Raw genomic sequence first — 15,761 nt, 5'->3', positions numbered from 1 at the left:
ACATCTGTAAATGGGGACTGGGACTGTGAGCCCTAGTGGCTCAACCCAATTTGTATCCAACCCCAGCCTTAATATAGGGCCTGGCACATAGTAAGTGCTTAACGAATACAATTATTATTATTATTTTATTTGGCAGAGCCGATAATTAGAACCAGGTCCTTCTGACTCCAAGGCCTGATTCAGGATATTGAGCTGGAATAGGCTTCCCCTAGCCTCGCAATTCATCACCACAGGAGAATGAAGTGGCTGAGAGAGAAACAACAACAACAAAAATCTTCTGTCTCCTACCCGGAGGGGCCAGGGACAGGAGGAACTGAAGGCCAACTGGCAATCGCTCCTGCACACAGGGGCACCTCTCCCACTGGGGTGGGCCGGGCATTGGACCAGCTTTCTCCCAAGCTTGGACTCGGCTTTTGGGCCCAGCCCACAAGGTGGGAGAAATTGAGCAATCGGTTAGTGGATTTTTACACAGCTGACTGTAATAATTCAGGCCAAAACTGCCCATCCAGTGATGTCTACATGGGACAAGCCAAACAGATGTCTGTTTCACCCTAGGAGGCTCAGCCACTTAGTCAAAGCCCCAAACTCCCCTCTCCCTGCTCCTCACCTCACAGGGGAGGAAGAGGGGGAGAAACAGAAAGGTCGATTTAGGTCACAAAGAGGAAGTCCCACCCTCTGATCTTAAAAAAAAAATTAAGTGGAGCCAGAGGCACCGGGGATAGGTACAGGCAAACTTCCTTTTCTGTGACTTCAAAGGGGACACATCATTGGGGTTTGAAAATGGGGCCACCTGATATGCTGACTGGCTGTCAGCTTCCTGGGTGAATTGTCAGTGCTCTTGGAATTCCACCACAGGCACGCCCTTTCTCCAAATCTTCGGCTGTGATAATGTACCTTTGAAGTACAATGGGGGAATCTGACCCACACACTACAGGTAGATAACAAAGCATTTTATTAGTTCACTTGCCACCCCAGAACTCCTCTTCCATCCAACCCTCCACCCCACCCAAGACACTCCTGCAGGAAGTCTTTGCCACAACTTTTTCTGAAATTGAGCACTGACCCTTGTGGGATCAGAAGGTGGGGGAGGGGAACCCAGCTTAAACACCAGTAAAACCAGTAACAAGGATACTGTTAAGCATCTACAGTGTGGCCTAGCACTGGTTCTACCGCACTGGGGTAGACGTAAGTAAATCAGGTTGGACACAATCTCTTGTCCCACATGGGGCCTCACAGTCTCAATCCCCTTTTTACAGATGAGGTAACTGAGGCAAAGAGAAGTGAAGTGACTTGCCCACCGTTACCCCCAGCAGAGAAGTGGCAGAGCCAGGATTAGACCTATGACCTTCTGACTTCCAGGCCTGTGCTCTATCCATTATGCCAGCCCTACCCTAGCAGCCTGGTGGAGTCGCTGACTCCCTATTGCAGAGAGAATCGCCACTCCTTCCTCTAGGCTTCACCCCAAGCCCAAACCCACGCCAGAAGAGAGTCTAAGGAATAACTGGGTGGGTTGGGATCTCTTTTACTCCTTTCAACTCAGTCATCACGCTACCTAAAAAATAATAATCGTGGTGTTTGGTTAAGCGCTTACTCTGTGCCAAGCACTGTACTGACGAGATAATCGGGTCCGACCCAGGCCCTGTCCCCACACGGGGCTCAGAGTCTACGGCGGAAGGAGAGCGGGGATTTCATCCCCATTTTACAGATGAGGAAAACTGTGGCAGAGAAAAGTGACTTGCCTAAGGTCACACGGCAGGGCAGTTGGCAGAACCGGGAATTGAACCCGGGTCCTCTGATTCCCAGGGCCCGGGGAGTGGGATTGGATGGTTGGGAAAGGAGACGGGACTTGGGCCTGAGGTGGAGGTGGGGAGAGGACCACGGCCTCCTGGGTCCCACAGAGAGGGGAAGTAGGGCTGGAGTTCTGGGAAACTGGCCAGGGCCGCCAGGCACAAAGATCTAATAGCCCAACAGCCCCCGAAGTTAATCTCACAAGTGGACACCTCAGGGGAATAAAGGGGCTGATCCATATGTCCAAACTAATAATAATAAAGTTGGTATTTGTTAAGCGCTTACTACGTGCAGAGCACTGTTCTAAGCGCTGGGGGAGATACAGGGTAATCGGGTTGTCCCACGTGAGGCTCACAGTTAATCCCCATATTACAGATGAGGAAAGTGAGGCCCAGAGAAGTGAAGCGACTTACCCACAGTCACATAGCTGACGAGTGGCAGAGCCGGGATTCGAACCCATGACCTTTGACTCTCAAGCCCGGGCTCTTTCCACTGAGCCACACCTGCAAACTAGAGCCACGTACACGGTCCTACCCCTCGCGTACCTAGCCGAGACCCCGAAGCCCCGAGACTTCAAGTCAGGCTGGGCCCAGCCGAAACCGACAAATTAGAAGAGCGATGTCAGACTGGGTACAGACCTTGCCACTTTTCTGCCTTGGACTGGGCAGACAAAGAATTTTCTGTTTGCTCCAGATCACACCAGGAAGAGGAACGGGAGACAAAACCTCATCGGACCCCAGGACAAGAGTTCTTGATTTTTTCCCTTTTAATTCCCGGTTAGAAAATTTCCCCTCAACCCAGAACTTAATTAGACAATTCCCCAAAGATGAAACAAAGAAAAAAGAAGGAAAGAAAGGGGGGGGGGGAGGGGGCGGGTTAAATCTTTTCCCACGGAGTGGATTTAAGCAACCAGGGCGGCACCTCATCATTTTTGGAGGGCTGGGCTGCCGAGAGAAGGCTCCCTGCACCCCTGGGGAGGAGTCGCAATCACCCCTCAGATGGCCGGCTATCTATGGTAGGCCTGGGCCACAGCGATGCTGAGCCTAGTGACCAGCTCCACAAAGGCCGGGGCTGCCCCAGGGGAAGGCCGACTGCCGCTCCTGCAGACATCCGGTCCTTTCAATTCGCCATTAACAGTGCACTAGCCCCCCCACAACTAATTATCCCTCGGCTAGTCAAAAGTTCCCAGCATTACAACCGGACTAGGAGGGAGAGGTGGATGGCTTGGTACGGATTTGGTCACGGCGAAGGTCCTCCTTCTGCCAGTCACCGGGGGCAAAAGGGCAGGAGAATGGGGTCCCGCCCCATTCAGAGAGTGTACACCGTGATCTTGATGTCCGTGTCCTCAAACACGGCCTCGATCATGGCCGAGACTTTCTACCACTGCAAGGCGGTCGAAGCCCGCAGCCCGATCCTGGAAGAGAGACAGAAGAGCCCCTTTGGATGGGAGAAGACCAGTGGAGGAGAGAAGAGCCCCCTTCCCCTGGGCTTGGTCACCTTTGAGGCCTTTTGGGTGGACAGTCCACTTTCCTACAGGGCACCGAGGTTTACTCTGTGGGAGGGGAAAGGGGAATCCATCACATGCATTAAGCGCTTACTGTGTACAGAGCCCCATAACTAAGCTCTTGGGAGAGTACATGTAACCGAAGTGGTGGACACGTTTCTTGCCCACAGCGAGCTTACAGTCTAGAGGGAAGACGGGGGCATGCCAGGCACGGCCTGTGGGCCTCAATTAGGCCTCATCCTCAGAAAAGGGGGGCTAGACACAGGCCAGAGCACCCCACTCTCCTTCCTTCCCTTTCAGGTTAGGAGCTTAGCGGTACGTGTGTCGCCCTCTACACTTGGGATTTGCTCCCTCCATAATAAGAAGAATAATAATAATAATAATAATGCTGGTATTTGTTGAGGGGCTTACTAAGTACCAAGCACTGTTCTAAGCAATTGGGTAGAATACCGGGTAATCAGGTTGTCCAACGTGAGGCTCACAGTCTTAATCCCCATTTATAAGATGAGGTAACCGAGGCACCGAGAAGTTAAGTGACTTGCCCTAAATCACACAGCTGACAGGTGGCGGAGCGGGATTAGAACCTGTGACTCTGACTCCCAAGCCCAGGCTCTTTCCACTGAGCCATGCTGCCTCTCTATCAGGCCCCCAGCCCTTATATACGCTCTCCTAAGTGCTCAGTACACTTCTCTGCACATGGGAAACGTTCAACAACCACCCACTGATTGACAGATATCCATAATTTAGATATACTAATGTCCATCTTCCCCTCTAGACTGTAAACTCGCTGTGGGCAAGGGAACCCATCTACCACTCTGTTTTATCGTACTCTCCCAAGCAACTTAGAGAGCAGCGTGGCTCACTGGAAAGAGCCTGGGCTTGGGAGTCAGAAGTCGTGGGTTCTAATCCCGGCCTCCGCCGCTTGCCCAGCGTGTGACTTTGGGCAAGTCATTTAACCTTCTCTGTGCCTCAGTTACCTCATCTGGAAAATGGGGATTAAAACTGTGAGGCTCAACGTTGGACACAACCTGTTCACCTTGTATCCCCCAGCGCTTAGAACAGTGCTTTGCAGATAGTAAGCGCTTAACAAAATACCACCCTTTATTTGATTTATTTAGTACGGTGCTTTGCCCACACTAAGTGCTCAATTAATACCACTGACTGATAGAGCGGCGGTAGCCCTTAACTAAACCAGTGTCACCCAAATCACAAGGGTCCCTGGGACTGCCTATCGCTGGAGCCCGCGGGGAAAACCGTACGGAGGATTCTCTGCTCCTGGGGGCCCCGCCGGCCCTCCAGGAACGGATCCACAGGCCGGAGAGGAGGGGGGCTTCACGCGGTTGGTGCGGCAGGAGAGGAGCAATTTTAGCTCTCAGTTCCTTACTTGGGCATGGAGAGATCCGTGACTCCGCTGTTCAGACAGGTGGGTCTTCATTGCCTCTAAAGCTTCTCTGCAGGGTTTCGTAGGTGGGTTTGTGAGCGGCTCTTTCTTCGTAATCTAAGCCCGAAGGGAAAGGATCGTTACCATCTGATCACCAGAGTCATTACCCCCCCACATCAGTGCAATGTGGAATTATGGAGCTCCATACTATGTGCAGAGTCCTGTACTAAGTGCCTGGGAGGGGATAATACAGGCAGAGACTTTCCCTGCCCACGAGAGACTTGGGCGAACTCATCCAAATCAGGCTCCCACAGGGCCTCTCCAGTCCTGGGAAGGCCAGGAAGGCTGTTGGTTTGATTTAGCAGCCCAGGAGCTGCACTTTGTTTTCTTCACTCCATCAATCGATCGATCGTTCTTTCTCCAAAAGCCCCGGTTAACCGCCCCCCGCCACCAAATCACTCCTCTGCACCTCACATCACCCCCTATGAGTCCCCAGGCCTAATTGAGCTTGCCGCCTCACCAGGTAGTAGACGTATCTCTCGTCTCTCTTCAGCACAGCTACTTCTCCGGGCTTCTTTTCTAAGAAAAGAGAAGCCATCAGACGTGGGAGGGAAACAAGCCCCAAGATTCCCCGACACCAAAAAGCCTCAACAGGGATGCTAATCTCCACGGCCACCGTACTCGAGATTTGATTCATTCTTCCATTCGTAATGATCCCGAGCTGGAAGCAAACTGGGAAGCAAATGCCAGACTGCACTGCCGAGCCAAAGCCTACGGGGTCAATGAAACCTAAAGACGCAATGTGGTCTAGTGGAAAGAGCCTGGAGCCTGGAAGTCAGAGGACCTGGGTTCTAATCCCAGCTCTGCTTGGGGCAAATCATTCCACTTCTCCGTGCCTCGATCTCTCCCTACTGCAACATGCGGATTCGATACCCGTTCTCCTCCTAGTTAGAATGTGAGCCTCCACGAGGGAATTATTTTGTACCTACTCAGCCACTTAGGACAGTGCTTGGCACACAGTAAGCGCTTAACAATACCACAATTATTATTTTCTATGGTATCCGTTAAGCACTTCCTACGGGTCATGCACTGTACTAAGCGCTGGGGTGGGCACAAGCACGCTACTCAGGATGGACACATAGTCCGTTGTCCACATAGGGCTCACAGTCTTAATCCCATTTTAACAGATGAAGTCACTGAGGCACCTGGCAGAGGTTGCCAGGCAGATGCTTGGCTTTCCTGGTTTGGGCTTCTGGGACCGACTACTTGTTCCATCCACCTCTAGGTGGGCCCTCCAGAGAGCATCCCTCCCTCATCCGGTGCAGCGGGGAGGTGTCGTCGTAAGAGATCACCGGCCGAGAGCCCACGGATTCCCTCGGACGCCGGCTCGCGTTATTAAGCTGCCACGTACCACGTGTGTCCGATCCAAAAGACAGACAATGGGAACTAAGAACGAGAACCTCACTGTTCCCTGGGCTTTATAACTTTCTTTTTCAAGAGCCCTCAGTCTCCTCCGGGATGCTCCCAGAAGTGGCGCCGGTGAGTTCCAAGCCCAGGCATCTCCTTTCCACTGGAGACCAAGGACTTTACCGAAGGGGGCAGCAGATGCGAAGCTTGGGGAGAGGCGACCCCCGGGAGCCGGGTGGCCAGGGGTTCGTGCCTCAGCTTGGCCCTCTTACTCACGCTGGCTCAGCAGTTCTGCACCCCTCCAAACTTCTTCTTGACAGGACCGCGAATCCCAGCCCCCATGCGGCAGTCTTCACTGATGCAGTGGGCCAACGAGTCTGTCTTGGGGCAGGCGAAAAGGTCCCCTTTCACATATGTAATCTGCAGCAGCAGGAGAGGACAGAGAAAGAGGAAGTGAGATCGGAGAGAGAAACGCAGTCACTCGCAGGTATAACGCTCCTCTAAGATCGTAAACTCATTGTGGGCAGGGAACTATGTCTACCAACTCTGTTGTATTATAGCGCTCCCAAGCGCTTAGGTCATTCATTCATTCAATTTATCGAGCACTTAATGTGTGCAGAGCACTGTACTAAGCGTTGTGGAATGGACGGTTCGGCAACAGATAGAAACAATCCGTACCCCAACCAACGGGCTCACAGTCTAGAAGGGGACAGACAACAAAGCAAAACAAGCAGACAGGCATCAATAGCATCAAAACAGAAAAATGAAATGATATATACACATCAGTAAATAGAGTAATAAATATGTACATATATACACAAGTACCGTGCGGCGGGGAGGGGAGGTAGAGCAGAGAAAAAGGGGGGCTCAGTCTGGGAAGGCCTCCTGGAGGAGGTGAGCTTTCAATAATGGTATTTGGTAAGTGCTTACATACGCACCAAGCACTGTTCTAAGCACTGGAGTAAATACAAGTAATCAGGTTGTCCCCCCATGGGACTCACAGCCTTAATCCTCATTTTACAGATGAGGTTACTGAGGCACAGAGAAGTGAAAATGGCTTGCCCAAGGTCACACAGCAAGACAAGTGGTGGAGCCGGGATTCATGTCAGTAGTATTTATTCATTCAATAGTATTTATTGAGAGCTTACTATGTGCAGAGCACTGTAGGATTAGAACCCTAGTCCTCTGATCCCCAAGGCCGGGCTCTTTCCGCTAAGCCCACGCTGCTTCACTGTCTCCTCCCAAGCACAGAGTTGGGAGTACAAAACTTAATATCTTCGATTATTACCTCCAAGAGTCCACCGTGGCATTTATTATCTGGGTTTCAAATGAGACCCATCTGGAGCTTTCTGAGCATCCCTAAATTTTTTTCTCTCCAAAACTTTACCTCTCCTCATATTCATCATGAGCACTCAATGCTGCTTTGCCCCCGGGGTGAGGGAGAAAAGGCCAACATCTCTAATCATTAAGGACTGCCTCCTCATGTAGGCTGTAGGCTGTAAGTTCACTGAGGGCAGGGAACGTGTCTGTGTTTATTGTTATATTGTACTCTCCCAGGGGTGCTTTGCACACAGTAAAGGCGCTCAATAAATACAACTCAATGAATGAAAGTAAGCGCTCAATAAATACCATGGATTTTACAGTGCCTTTTGATTCACCGACAGCAAGGAGCAAACTGTTAGGACAGAGACTCTCCCACGGCACGGCACGGGGCCACCGGAGCAGTAGGTCAAATCAGCGGCAGTTGCCCTGGCCGGGCCCTTGTCAGTTGGCCCAAGGAAACTGGCTCCTGGCACTGAGGGCTCACAGTCTGCAATCGATCAGTGGTATTTATGGAGTACCTAGACGATATACAATACAGTGTGGTTGGGCTACAGTTTCCCTGGCCACAGTGAATTTACAATCTGGGGAGTGGTGGGTTGGGGAGACATTAAATAAAATTATTGATAAGGAGATGGGCAACTGATTGGAGCTGGGGTGAGCATCAAACTGCTTAAGATCTGGAGTCTATCCACTCAGTCAAGACGACGTAAGAGAACCTGTTTCAGAGAAGCAGCATGGCTTGGGGGACAGAGCATGGGCCTTGGAGACAGAGGGCCTGGTTCTAATCCCCACTCCACCAGCTATCTGCAGTGTGAACTTGGGCGAGTCACTTCACTTCTCTGGGGCCTCCGTTACCTCATCTGTAAAATGGGGATTAAGGCTGTGAGTCCATGTGGGAAAGGGACTGTTTCCAACCTGATTAGTTTGTAGCTACCCCAGAGCTTAGAACAGCGTCTGGCGCATAGTAAGTCTTAACAAAATACCCATAAAAAATGCCCCCAAAAAAACAACAAAAGAAAAACTACTGCCTGGTACTTAAGTATTCTCCCTGTCCTTCCTGCACCAGGCAATTTCCTAGCTAGAAAGACATTTTCTTTCCCAACCAGTGGCAGTCATGAGTGAACTGCATCCAATCCTATCAGCAATAACATCCCTCTGCATCTCTGCATAGCGTTATTTTCTTTCTCCAAAGTGCTGTCATGACAATTATCTCATTCTACCCTCCCAACAACTCAGTAAGGAGGGGAGAGGCGGGTATTATCACCTCCATTTTAGAGGATTGGAAACTGAGTCCAGGAAGGCTAAATGACTTGGTCACACAGCAGGCCAGTGGCAGAACTGGGCCTGGAACCCAGGCCTCTGGACTCCCAGCTTTTTCCACAAATCTCCACTGCCTCCAAATCGATGAGCTGTGAGACCCTCCGCTACGAGTACAAACTAAGATCGCCACACCGGAAAGGGTCACGGACCGCCCCATCGCTTTCTGGCAACCCAGGGGCCGAGGACTGAGGCAAGGGGAGGGTCTCAACAGGACACGCCTGCCCTCCCCTCCCACCGTAAGACTAGAATCGTGGCAGAGGGGGGATGGGGATGACGATGATGGTATTTGTTAAGTGCTTACTATGTGCCAAGCACCGTTCTAAGCGCTGGGAGGGAATACAAGGTAATCAGGTTGTCCCACGTGGGGTTCACAGTCTTCATCCCCATTTTACAGATGAGGGAACGGAGGCAGAGAGAAATGAAGTGACTTGCCCAAAGTCACACAGCTGACAAGTGGCAGAGGCAGGATTAGAACTCATGCCCTCTGACTCCCAAGCCCAAGCTCTCTCCATTGAGCCACGCTGGGGTGGGGGCTGAGGATTGAGCAAAGGGGAGGGTCGGCCCCAACTGAGCCAGAGGAAACCCTCAGCCCTTCCCGCACCTCGGGGCACCAAGGCCTAGGACTGCACTGGGGGCACCCTCATCCCTCCTTCCCCCACAAACCATCCGTGCACTGCTCCACGACAAAGTCAGTCAGTCAATCAACTGAATTTATTGAGCACTTACAGAGCACTGTACTAAGCGCATAGAGTAGAATACAACAATAAAGACACATCTCCTGCCCATGATGAGCTATTCGGGGCAGTCATACTCCTCGACCTGACTGCCGAGGGAGGCAGGGAGGGAGGAAGGGAGGGAGGCAGACATTAATATAAATTAAGGAAGCAGTGTGGCTCAGTGGAAAGAGCAGGGGCTTGGGAGTCAGAGGTCATGAGTTCTAATCCTGCCTCTGCCACTTGTCAACTGTGTGACTGTGGGCAAGTCACTTTACTTCTCTGTGCCTCGGTTACTTCATCTGTAAAATGGGGATTAAGACTGTGAGCCTCACGAGGGTCAACCTGATTACCCTGTATCTACCTGTATCTACAGTGCTCTGCACATAGTAAGCGCTTAACAAATACCAACATTACTATTATTATACATAAATTACATAAATTACAGACAGCCGCTTAGAAAGGCACATCAACCCGGACAGACTCCTCCTCCTCCACCCGGGCTTCACACCCGGAGGCAGGGCAGAGGTGTGAACTAGGGACCTCCAAGGAGAAGACAACACACTCATTAACAGGGGACGACTTCTCACTGACTTCTCACTTAAATGACTTGCTAACATTCCCTCCTTAGCAGGTGGCCACATGTTCACACTTGCCCCTCCCTCACTTGTTCTCTCTAGGAAGCTCCTCCCTCCCTCCCACCCACCCCCAATCTGGGAGCTGCTGAGTCCCCACCTACTACAGGAACCTGCACTGGTCCCTGGGATCCCTCCACCTCACCTCGCTTCTCTTCTTCTACAACCCAGCCCGCACACTCCGCTCCTCTGGTGCCGCACACCTCCTCACTGGGCCCCACCGACGATCCCTGACCCCTGGAATGCCCTCCCTCCTCACATCCACCGGACAATTACTTTCCCCCCTTCAAAGCCTTGCTAAAGGCCCCTCTCCCACGAAGCCCCACTTTTCCTCACCTCCCACTCCCTTCTGCGTCACCGTCTCGCTCTCTTTGCTCTTCCCTCCTCTCCTGGCCCCACAGCACTTACGTACATACCTGTCACTTTTTTTATTTATATAGATGTCTGTGTATCTCTACTGATGTCTGCCACCCCTCCTATAGACTGTGAGCTTGTTGTGGGCAGGGACTGTCACTCGTTATTGTTGTTGTATATTTCCCAAGAGCTTGGTACAGTGCTCTGCACACGGTAAGCGCTTTAACAAATACAACTGAATGAATGAGCTGCTGCAGGTCTGGACTTTCTTAATATTTATTAAGCGCTATGTGCCAGACACTGAACTAAGCACTTTCCTGACGGCCTTAGCTCCCCACCATGTTCCCTCTGATCTCCCCCACCCCGACCCCCCACCTCCAGCACCCCTTCTCATCCCCCTCAACTCATTCCCACCCAACCCCTCCCCACCCATTATCTCTTTTCTCCTGTCCCAGCACTGGCCCCTATCAGCTCACCCTCATCCACCCCCTCTTCAGTCCCCAGCCCACAACAGCTTCAGCCAAGTGCGGCCTGTGCAACCCCCCAATCCAACATGGGGATGCTTCCCTTCATCTCCGACCTGTTCCTGACGCAACCGCTGCTCCAACCTGGCCCTCCCCGGATGACACGGTCTCCCCTGCTGCTCTCCAGGGGGGAGCTCATCTCTCATTGCCCAAGACTCACTGGGAAAATGGGAGGGGTGGGCTCCCTTCTCGCTCCCCAGGGCTGCTTCCCGACAACGCCGCTGCCCCCATTCCTCTTTTTCGCCTGCCTTGAAGCCCAAATATCCACCTCTACCATCCACTCCAATGACTAGTGACGGTCACCCAGGCCCCTGGTCCAACTTTCTGAGCCATTTTGGCTCCTTTCTCATATTCCGTTTCTCATTCTCCATCCCTACATTGATCCTTGGGGACCTTCAATATCCATATAATTATTTATTTACATTAATGTCTCTCTGCCCCACTAGACTATAAACTCCTTGAGGGCAGGGAACTGTTGAACTGTACCCTCCCAAGCGTTTACTACAGTGCTCCAAACACAGAAAGCACCCAATACCACTGATTGATGGATTGATCCTAACAAGACACTCGGCGACACGGCTGAGATCAGGGTTCAATCATTTCGGGGTACACATTTAAGGGACCGTGTCTTACGCACTCTGCACTCTCCTGGCTCTTCACGAGGACTGCTGGCCATGCTACTGTCTGGGAGTCACGGCTGTCTCGAGAACTGACGGGATTCAGCTACGAAGAGGAGAAAGGAAAAAGCACTGTGATTACGGAGTGACGGAGGGTGGGTGATTCAGCTCTTCGATTCTCCAAAAACGTACATCTCTGGGTCCGGGGAATCCTCATTTAGTCAAGCCCATGGTCATTCATTCATTCAATAGTATTTATTGAGCGCCATGTGCAGAGCACTGTGCTAAGCACTTGGAAGATACAATTCGGCAACAGATAGAGACGATCCCTACCAATGACGGGCTCACAGTCTAATCGGGGGAGACAGACGGCAGAGCGAAACAGAACGAAACAAAACAAGACAACTTTATCACGATAAATAGAATCAAGGTGATGTACATCTCATTAACAAAATAAATAGGCCTCCTGATTCCGCTTACTATGTGCAGAGCACTGTTCTAAGCGCTGGGGTAGATAGAGGGTAACCAGGTTGACTCACGTGAGGCTCACAGTCTTAATCCCCATTTTTACAGATGAGGGAACCGAGGCCCAGAGAAGTGAAGTGACTCGCCCACAGTCACACAGCTGACAGGTGGCAGAGCCGGGATTCGAACCCATGACCTCTGATTCCCAAGCCTGTGCTCTTCCCATTGGCTTCTCAAACCAGACCCCTCTGAGCTGCCTGGCTTCCAAGAGGGGGAATCGGGCCACTTCCTATCCCGCAGCAGAACGTGGGCCTGCCTTGGGAGGGTGAGAAGGGGAAGAGCCGGTGCTCCCTCCCTCTTCCCACTGGGCAGACCTCCAATCTCCTCATCTTCACAGCCTAGTGGAAAAAATCTGCGCCTAGGAATTAGAACACCTGGGTTCTAATCCCTGTCCCACCACTTTTTGTTTTTAATGGTATTTGTTAAGCGCTATGGACCAGGCACTGTATTAAGTACTGCGTAGTGGATAAAACACGGGTCTGCGAGTCAGGTCATGGGTTCTAATCCCAGCTCTGCCACCTGTCTGCTGTGTGACCTTGGGCTAGTCACTTCACTTTTCTGGGCCTCAGTTCCCTCACCTGTAAAATGGAGACTGAGATTGTAAATCCCATGTGGGATAGGGCCTGTGTAAACCTGATGTGCTTGTATCCACTCCGGTGCTTACTGAAGTGTCTGGCACACAGTAAGCGCTTAACGGATATCAGTTATTATTATTATACAAGCTAATCAGGTTGAACACAACCCAGGTCCCACATTAGCTTCACAGTACTAATCCCCATTTTACACTGTGTGACCTTGGCCAAATCCCTTTAACTTTCCTGGCCCTGTTTCCTCAACTGTAAAATGGGAATTCAATATCTGTTTCTCCCTCCTACTTGGACTGCGAGCTCCAGGTAAGACAGGGACTGTGTCAGACCTGATTCATTTTTTTAATGGTATTTCTTAAGTGCTTACTATGTGCCAGGCACTGGACTGAGCGCTGGGGAGGAGATGCAAGTAAAACAGGATGAACGCAATCCAGGTCCCACGAGGCGCTCAGTCTTTGTCCCCATTTTACAGATGAAGTAACTGAGGTAAATAGAAGTGACTTACCCAAGGTCACACAGCTGACAAGGGGCAGATTTGGATCGCAGACCAGTGTTCTTTCCACTAATGATAATAATAATAATGGTACTTGTTAAGCGCTTACTATGTGCCAAGCACTGCTCTAAGCACTGGGGTAGTGCAAGTTAATCAGGTTGGACACAGTCCCGGTCTGACATTGGGCTCACACTCTTAATCCCCATTTTTTTAAAGATGAGGTAACAGAGGCCCAGAGAAGTGAAGTGACTTGCTCAAGGTCACACAGCAGGCATGTGGCAACGCCGGGATTAGAACCCATGACCTTAGGCCACCATAGATTAAGTTGGCATCTGTTAAGACCGCTACTATGTCCTGATCACTATTCTAAGCCAGGGGGTAGATGCAAGGTAATCAGATTGGTCCCACGTGGGGGCTCACATTTTTTAAATTCCCCATTTTTACAGATGAGGTAACTGAGGCCCAGAGAAGTTAAATGACCTGCCCGAGGTCACCCAGCAGACAAGTGGCGGAGCCGGGGATTAAGAACCCACGACTCTGACTCCCAAAGCCCAGGCTCTTTCCCTAAACCATGCTGCTCCTCCACCCACACTTCTATCTACCCCAGGACTTAAAAAGAGTGCTTGCCACATACTGAGCGCTTACCCAAACCCCGACAATACATCATCTGGAATCGCATTCCTCCAGGAAGCCTTCCCAAATTAATCTTCTCCCGAGCGTACTGCATCACCCGTTCAACTCAGGCCCTCTACCCCTAAGCACTTTAAACACTCCGTCCTCTCCCAAAACGCTTACGTCCACCTCATACTCTGTTGCTATTTCGGCGTCCGTTTCCCCTCGCTAGATCTGCAAGCTCTTCGGGGACCGGGATTGCATCTCTCATCCATTCACTCGTTCAACTGTATTTATCGAGCGCTTACTCTGTGCCAAAGCTAAGCGCTTGGGAGAGTACACTGTAACCAGGGATTCTCTCTATCTGCCCAATTGTACATTCCAAGCCGCTTAGTAAAATAAATATAAAAATGTTGGTATTTTATGCGCTTACTATGTGCAGAGCACTGTTTTTAAGCGCTGGGGTAGACTACAGTGTAATCAGGTTGTCCCACGTGAGCCTCACAGTTTTCATCCCCATTTTACAGATGAGGTTACTGAGGCACAGAGACGTTAAGTGATTTGCCCAGAGTCACACAGCTGACAAGTGGCAGATGGGGATTCGAACCCATGACCTCTGACTCCCGAGCCCAGGCTCTTTCCACTGAGCCACGCTGCAGCGCGCAGTAAGCGTTCAATAAATACGACCGAACAGACACATTCCTGCTCACGAGCTCACAGTCTAGAAGGGGAGAGAGGACATTAATATAAGTAGATAAACAAGTTTACCAACGATCGTACTCTCCCAAGCGTTTAGGGCAGTGCTCTCCGCCCAGAGCGAGCGCTCACTAAATATCACTGATTAGAGAAGCAGCGTGGCTCAGTGGAAAGAGCCCGGGCTTGGGAGTCAGAGGTCATGGGTTCTAATCTCGGCTCCGCCGCTGACTTTGGACAGGTCACTTCACTGTGCCTCAGTCACCTCATCTGGAAAAGGGGGATTAAGATGGTGATCCCCATATGGGACAACCTGATCTCCTTCTATCCGCCTCCCCCAGCGCTTAGAACAGTGCTTGGCACATAGTAAGCGCTTCACAAATACCATCATCATTATTATTCTCTGAGCCTCAGTCACCTCATCTGGAAAAGGGGGGTGGAGACGGTGAGCCTCAGGTGGGGCAACCTGATCGCCTTCTATAATAATGTTGTTATTTGTTAAGCGTTTACTATGTGCAAAGCACTGTTCTAAGCGCTGGGCGGGGGACACAGGCTGATCAGGCTGTCCCTCATGGGGCTCACGGTCTTCACCCCCCTTTTCCAGATGGGGTAACTGAGGCCCAGAGAAGTGACCGGCCCCAAGTCACCCAGCAGAGGCGGAAGGCGGGATTCGAACCCAGGCCCTCTGACTCCGAGCCCGGGCTCTTTCCCGCTGCTTCCCATCTCCCCCACCCCGGCGCTTAGCACAGTGCCTGCACGTAGTGAGCGCTTAACAAACACCATCGTCATCGTTATTGCTATTGTGGGGCCCGCCAAGAGGCTGGAGGGAGGGGCAGGTCCTCTCCCCAGGGACGAGACCGTGCTCGAGGCCACCCCCCCCATCCACCTGATCGCTTGCAGGGAGCGCTTACTCTGTGCTAAGCGCTCGGGGAGCAATAAAAGGACACCGTCCTCGTCCCCCAAGGGGGGCGGGCTGCGGCCTGGCCTCGGGGGCCTCCCTCTTTCGGGCGCCCCCGGCCCCTGGAGGCTCGGCCTCTCCGCCGGCCAACGTACCCGCTGAGGGGCTACGGCAGGAGGAGGCCGAGAGGCGAACCGGTCCCGACGGCGGCGAGTCCGGCCGGGGTAGGCCCAAAGCGGGGGAGGGAGGCTAAGATGGCCACCCTGCCCACACCGGAAGTGAAGCTCCACCGGAAGCCCACACCGCCCGCTCTCCGCTCGTTCCTCCGGCCGCCGGCGGGGGGCGCCGCGTCGGCGCCTGCGCGTCGGGCGGCGGCGGGGGAGGGGG

At 52.0% G+C, this 15,761-nt stretch overlaps 1 protein-coding gene across 1 annotated transcript; it reads right to left on the bottom strand.

The window, feature by feature from the left end:
• Positions 1–4,649: 4,649 nt before the first annotated feature.
• Positions 4,650–15,673, bottom strand: OARD1 (O-acyl-ADP-ribose deacylase 1). The gene is given in 6 exon segments (XM_029069835.2): positions 4,650–4,790; positions 5,194–5,252; positions 6,357–6,374; positions 6,377–6,500; positions 11,587–11,672; positions 15,530–15,673. Coding segments are annotated over 5 exon segments (366 nt in total). The 5' UTR covers positions 11,626–11,672; positions 15,530–15,673; the 3' UTR covers positions 4,650–4,664.
• Positions 15,674–15,761: the final 88 nt, after the last annotated feature.

This window comes from Ornithorhynchus anatinus, chromosome 7 (genome assembly GCF_004115215.2).
Source record: "Ornithorhynchus anatinus isolate Pmale09 chromosome 7, mOrnAna1.pri.v4, whole genome shotgun sequence".
Lineage (NCBI taxonomy): Eukaryota > Metazoa > Chordata > Mammalia > Monotremata > Ornithorhynchidae > Ornithorhynchus > Ornithorhynchus anatinus.
This window is presented reverse-complemented; position numbering and strand designations above follow the sequence as displayed.